The 6,249-nt window shown below is 38.7% G+C and overlaps 1 protein-coding gene across 2 annotated transcripts; it reads left to right on the top strand.

Annotated features, from left to right (window-relative positions):
* Nucleotides 1–3,046: 3,046 nt before the first annotated feature.
* On the top strand, nt 3,047–6,106 carry LOC130732601 (protein ABSCISIC ACID-INSENSITIVE 5). Of its 2 annotated transcripts, XM_057584612.1 has the most exons (5): nt 3,047–3,253; nt 4,061–5,246; nt 5,370–5,441; nt 5,521–5,550; nt 5,858–6,106. In XM_057584612.1, exons 2-5 carry the CDS (start codon nt 4,116–4,118, stop codon nt 5,951–5,953), a joined length of 1,329 nt encoding a protein of 442 aa, XP_057440595.1. In that variant the 5' UTR covers nt 3,047–3,253; nt 4,061–4,115; the 3' UTR covers nt 5,954–6,106. The 2 variants fall into 2 exon arrangements, with proteins under 2 accessions (XP_057440595.1, XP_057440596.1); XM_057584613.1 differs by lacking the exon at nt 3,047–3,253 and having other exon boundaries at nt 3,891–5,246.
* Nucleotides 6,107–6,249: the final 143 nt, after the last annotated feature.

Here is a 6,249-nt window from a genome sequence, read left to right as displayed (position 1 = left end):
TATCATTTTCTTTGGTCCGTCTCCTACCCACTTAACTTGTGGGCTAACGACTTGGGTCATTTAACAAAAAGAATTCTAAAAAATTAAAAACTATCTTTTTTCGATACATCGGAAAATAATTAAAAACTATCTAAGAATACATTGACTCTCAAGTTTGTATGAGAGCATAGAAATAAGGCTTAAATACTCTGGAGGTCTCTGAAATTGTATGACGTACAAAAATAAGTCCCTGAAATTTTCTTTTTTGATTCCGGATCCCTGGAAAAAAAAATTAATCGAAATATGTCTCTACTCGTGTTATCAGTTTGTGTGGCTCTATTTTTGCACAGTCATTGATTCCACGTGACTTTTATAATTTTCTTTTATTTACACATGGATTAATAAAAGAAAATTAAATATTCTAAGTTTAAAATTAATCTCTAATCCCTAATGTAATAATCCCTAATCCCTAATTAAAAACTCCAACCTCCCAACCCTAAAACCCGATTCAGAACCCCTAACCCACTATCATCATCATCTTCCCCAACCTCCATGCCAAGATCCAGTTGGAACCCATCAACCAAAACTTGTTCTTCGCCCTCTATGCCCAATGTCAACAAGAATGAACATGAAGAACGAACGCCCGGATCAAGCATTTCACCACTTGCGACCCAACCCAGATCTACAAACGAACCCAGGAAACCAACCACCAGCTCCCATGGCCGCTCCAATCTCCCCCTCGAACCTTCACCCAGCGTAGCAAACCCAGAACCCAAAAAACGTGCTCTTAAACCAAAATACCCAGAAGGAAAACAAATTAGAACTTGAATAAAGAAAAACAAAAAATGCAAACCATCATTGTTAACCCTAACCCTCTTTTCCCCTTAGTCCTCACTCACAATTCTTCTTCCCCACACCAATCAACTCATTCAACCCCCACCAACCTAGAAATAGCAAAGGGTGAAGGAAAAACCCCATTTGCTCTACGGAGAATGCAGATCCTGGCAAATGGTGGCGAGAGATCTAGATGAGATAGAGAGAGCGCGATGGCAGATGGTGGCGAGAGATCGATTGAGAGATAGAGGCGGTGGTGAGAGGGGTGAGGCTGTTCGAGAGGGAGAAAGAAGCGGTGGAGGGAGATAGATGAGAGATAGAGGCAGATCGATAGAAAAAGATTGCACATTTGCTGGGTTTGAATCGGAACCATGACAGTGAAGAGAAGGTTGAGGCGAGAGAGAGAGAGAGAGAGGTTGCAATGGTGAAGATGGATCTGTGAAACTAAACGATGATACTGGGTTCGTTCACATTCTAGAAGGATTCTATGGCTCTCTCTTTTAGTTATTTCCAGTTTCTAATTTGGGGGAATTAGGGTTCTGATGCTTGAGGTTTGATTTTGATCAGGGTTAATTATTCTTTATTAATACATGTGTACTAAAAGAAAAATAAAAAGGCCAAATGGAATTGATGTCTGTGCAAAAATAGAGCCACTGAAGCACATAACACAGGTAGGGACTTATTTAGATTAAAAAAAAATTTAGAAATCCGGAATCGGAAAAAATAAATTCAGGGACTTATTTTCGTACAACATATAATTTCAGGGACCTCCAAAGTATTTAAACCTATAAGTAATGGTTATCTAGTGAAGACTTCCGAAATAATGATTGTTAAAAAATAATCATTAAATGTCTTATTAATCAAGTCAGTTGCGGCGCTCAGCCTTCTCTAAACAAGATGTGCTTTATCACAATTATCTTAGTCAACCAACATGTTCACGTGATAGTGAAATATTTAGACTCGTTGAGATGCTATTTGAACTTGTGGGCATTGGCGTGACAGGGGTGCACATAGGTCGGGTCAACCCAATAAATTCATCCAACCCAATCCGATCCAATGGTAAAAATGCGGGTTGGATTGGGCCCACGTGTCCCCCAGATCGATTTTATTACGATCCAATCATCTTTGGATCGGATATCGGATTCCATAATAATCCATCCAACCCAACCCGAAATCCAATCATGTAATAATAATATGTTATTTAATATATATTTTTAATAATTTTAATTTTTACCTAACCTACTAATAGGGTATGTTATTTATGGAGACTTGGATCCTATTATTTGAGTGATTTTTAGGAGACTTTGAGACTAATTTGTTTGTAATTACTTGTCATATTTAAAAAACTTGAAGTACTTGTTTAGTTATGTGTTGTTGTATAGATGTGTGTAGACGGTAGTTATTAACTTATGTTATGATGTAATCGCATGTTAGAGACTTGAAGTACTTGTTTTTTAATATTTTTCAATATTTCAGATTTATTTTTATCTTAATATAGCGATCCAATCAATCCATCCAAACCAAACCAAAGATTGTCGGATTGGGTTGGTTCGGATTCGTAGGTGAAAATTCACAAAATCTAACCCAACCCAACCTAAATAGTTACGACGGTTCGGGTCCTGATTAGCCTGAAAATCCATCCAACCCAACCCATGTGCAACCCTAGCAGATGCATATATGTATATAGATAAAAAAAATTTGAAAAGTTTTTTATATAAACATTCAGTACCCAGTCATCTTTTGGATCAGATTCGGGATTTAGTCACAGTTAAGACTGATCATCCCTTTCTCATAGTGTATTTTGTGGGATTGAACCTCAAAACTTTATCCACACACTCAATGTGTGTTACCAATTGAGCTACCCTTGTTGAGTATTGAAAAGTTCTTAAAACCCTTACCTAGTAGTAAAAATGTGTTTTCTGATTTATTCCCATGATCTGTTGAGTAATTTTTCGATACATAATATAAATAAAGCGAGTAAATAATATTGTTAGGTTTAAAAATATAAGGAAGATACGTGTTTAGCTAAGAATATAAGCTGCACCCAAACGAGGTTGTACTGGAGACACATGTCATATACGTGGCAAGTTATGCGATGAAGCTTGGGAACGTGGCCTCTGAATTTTCTTCTTTCCATTGCGGCATTTGACAATACTTTATTAATAAATTATTTAATTCCTTGTCCTGTAGGGTACCCTGTGATGGAATGGATCATATAGTGCAACATGCTCACTAAATTTGCAGGGCATTGTTCCTTATATCGTGAAGTTTGAACGCACACTGTGTAGCTGTGTGGTCACTCAACAGAAACGATCTTTCTCTTAAATCCCTAATCCTTAGTATCATAAATATATTTGAAGCTCTAAAAGTTTTCACATTGAGACTAAAGGAATTACTTGATCTGCTTGATCAATAATAGCTAGCAGCCTTGCATTTTCAGGTACCCATATTTTATTTCTCTTTACTTTGTAGTTTGTAGTGTAATTATATATGTACACACACTTGTTTATGTGTTTGAATTTGAGTAATTTGTAGTCAAAACTATTTTCAACATAAATCTACCAACAAGTTTTGTTGTAGATAGTTTGTTCTTTAAGTATTTAATTGATGATTTAATCTCTGCGTTATGTATATCCTCCGGTCATCGAGGAGGATTTGATCTTTGAGCTATGTATATGTATATCCTCCGGTCATGGGATAGCTAAGTAATACCCAAAAAAAAAATGTACACACTATCTTCAGTGTTCGCTTGCCTTTGTTTTGGTTTGATCATGGGATTTGTTACTATTGAATTTTTTTGGTTACATGTTCCTATTGAATTTGAACGTACGTTAGTGCTAGCATGGGAGTTTTGAATTTGATCTGTCCAATATATCATTGTTTTAGAAAAAGCAATTCATGATGATGAGAAAAATAAAGACGATTCTCTAAACATCATTATCATGTTAATTCTTTAGAATTATTTCATGTCATTCAAAAATCACTCATGTACAATTGGTATAATTGTTATATTCATGTCCCTTTTAAATCCCTTCCATTGAGCCTTGAATATGTATTTAATTTTCCATAAAGGTTTTGGGTCCTAATACTATCTATGGAGAAAACTCACTTGAGGAGCTAATTACTCCATGGTGTTACTATGGATATTTTTCATTCGAATTGAAAGCACTTGTGTTCTGACAAAGAAAAATTCATTGATACATACTTGATCTGATTAAGCTTACAATATTTCCATTTTCTGATTCAGGTGAAACACAAGCAGCACAAGTTTGTTTGTTGCATTTAGTACAGGAGTAGCAAAAATGGTGCTGCGTGAGGATCAGATGAACTCGCAAGGGGAGGTAGAGTCTGCTCTGCAGCAGATGGAACAAGAAGCCAACAAGAACAATCATCATCATCCAATTATATCATCATCGCTGGGAAGACAAACATCTATTTATTCCCTCACCCTCGACGAGTTCCAGCACAGCCTCTGCGAGGCCGGCAAGAATTTCGGCTCCATGAACATGGATGAGTTCCTCAGCAGCATCTGGAGTGCTGAAGAGAACCAACAGCATGCCTCTTCCAATCCTAACCAACACCACTTAAACAACATTAACAACAACACCATGTTACAGAGTTCCACTCACAATCACAGAGGAGGCAGCAATAGCATCACCAAGCAACCGAGCCTCCCTCGCCAAAATTCGCTCTCCATTCCCGCACCTCTCTGCAGGAAAACAGTGGATGAAGTTTGGTCTGAGATTCACAGAGAACAGCAGCAGCAGAAACAGAATCAAAACAACAACGACAACAACACTGTTCAGAACACTGACTCGGTTCCTCGCCAACCCACCTTTGGGGAGATGACTCTGGAGGATTTCTTGGTTAAAGCAGGGATAGTTCGGGAACCGTGTAATGCTAATGCACCAGCTGCTGCAACATCAGTGTCTCAGCAGCAGCAGCATTACGGGGTGTACCCGAATAACAACCCTGCAATGGCTACTAATTCTTTTGTTATTGGTGCTGGAGCTGGAGGAGTAGGGAATGTAGGGAATGTGGTTGCGCCACCTTATTCGGTGGCGGCTCAGGGAGGTGGTGCGGCGATTGGGGAGGCCTCTGGGTATGTGGCGAATGGTGCTAAGAGGGATAATGGTGGATACTCTGTGCCGCCGGCAGCAGGGGTTTGTTTTGGGGGGAGGGTGGGGGTGGTGAATGGAGGGGCTGGTTATGGGGTGGCGCCACCGAATATGGGGATGGTTGCTCCGGTGAGTCCGGGTTCTTCTGATGGGATGGGAACTGAAAACTCTGGGGGTCAATTTGGGCTTGACATGAGTGGTTTGAGAGGAAGGAAGAGGTTGGTTGATGGTCCTGTGGAGAAGGTTGTGGAGAGAAGGCAGAGGAGGATGATCAAGAATAGAGAGTCAGCAGCCAGATCTAGAGCCAGAAAACAGGTTCCTCTCAATCTCATTTTCATCATCAATTCAATGGTTACATCCTAAACATGTTGTGTTCATGTAATCTAGATAAAACATGTCTTTTGCTGAGCCATTTTCTTTTCTTTTTTGTCTTGGCAGGCATACACAGTTGAATTAGAAGCTGAACTGAACATCTTAAGAGAAGAGAACAACCAACTGAAACAGGCCTTGGTACTGTCACAGCATAAACTTTTCATAATGTTGTTTTTAGGCATTCAATTAAACTGATAAGGATGATTTTGTTCTTCAGGCTGAGCTTGAGAGGAGGAGAAGGCAACAGGTAATCAATGATCTAATTACAGTTCTTAATTTGAAGGATAAAGACATTGACTTAGCATTTGTCCTTTTTCAAGTTCCATAAACATCATTACATACTTCTACAGCTTTGGCTCTGCAGTATGCACAATAGAAATTTAGTTGCAGATATAGTATGCAACTCTATATGCTTATGCAGTATGCACAGACATGACTCTACTTTCTTATATCTTCATTTTCGATTAAACTGCAAAGGTTTTCTTGAATTTTATGATCATATGAGCTACTTAAGCCACATCTAAATTACTATCCTCTGATATCACGTGCTGCAGTGTTCAGAGGAAGTGAACGTGAGAGTTCAAAGCAAAGCGCAGAAGGCAAAAGAGAAACTGAGAGCGTTGAGAAGAAACATGAGTTGTTCTTTGTGAAGGGACCATGTGAAAACAGTGAAATACTTCACTGGAGCTGGCCACGATGCCACCATCTTCTCATGTGGTGAAAAGAAGAAATTCCCTGACGCCAATCAAGAAGGGAAGAAGAGAACAGGAAAACTCAGAACATGTCAACACCTCTTAAAAGAAATGAACGGAGAGAGGTGAAATTAGTTCGAGAGCAAAAGCTGACAGGGTCTTCATGTTCACGATCAACCAAGGATTGGATCATCGAATTTGTATGACTCATTTCAAATGATAATTAAGTAGTAGTTCTTGAGATATACAATATA

This window comes from Lotus japonicus, chromosome 1 (genome assembly GCF_012489685.1).
Source record: "Lotus japonicus ecotype B-129 chromosome 1, LjGifu_v1.2".
NCBI lineage: Eukaryota > Viridiplantae > Streptophyta > Magnoliopsida > Fabales > Fabaceae > Lotus > Lotus japonicus.
The sequence above is the reverse complement of the archived record's forward strand: the minus strand, read 5'-3'. Positions and strand labels throughout refer to the sequence as shown.

Coding starts and splice junctions, on each gene's coding strand:
- LOC130732601 (XM_057584612.1), top strand. CDS start 4,116: ATGGTGCTGCGTGAGGATCAGATGAACTCGCAAGGGGAGGTAGAGTCT. Junction 5,442..5,520: donor ACCAACTGAAACAGGCCTTG/GTACTGTCACAG, acceptor TTTGTTCTTCAG/GCTGAGCTTGAGAGGAGGAG. Junction 5,551..5,857: donor AGAGGAGGAGAAGGCAACAG/GTAATCAATGAT, acceptor CACGTGCTGCAG/TGTTCAGAGGAAGTGAACGT.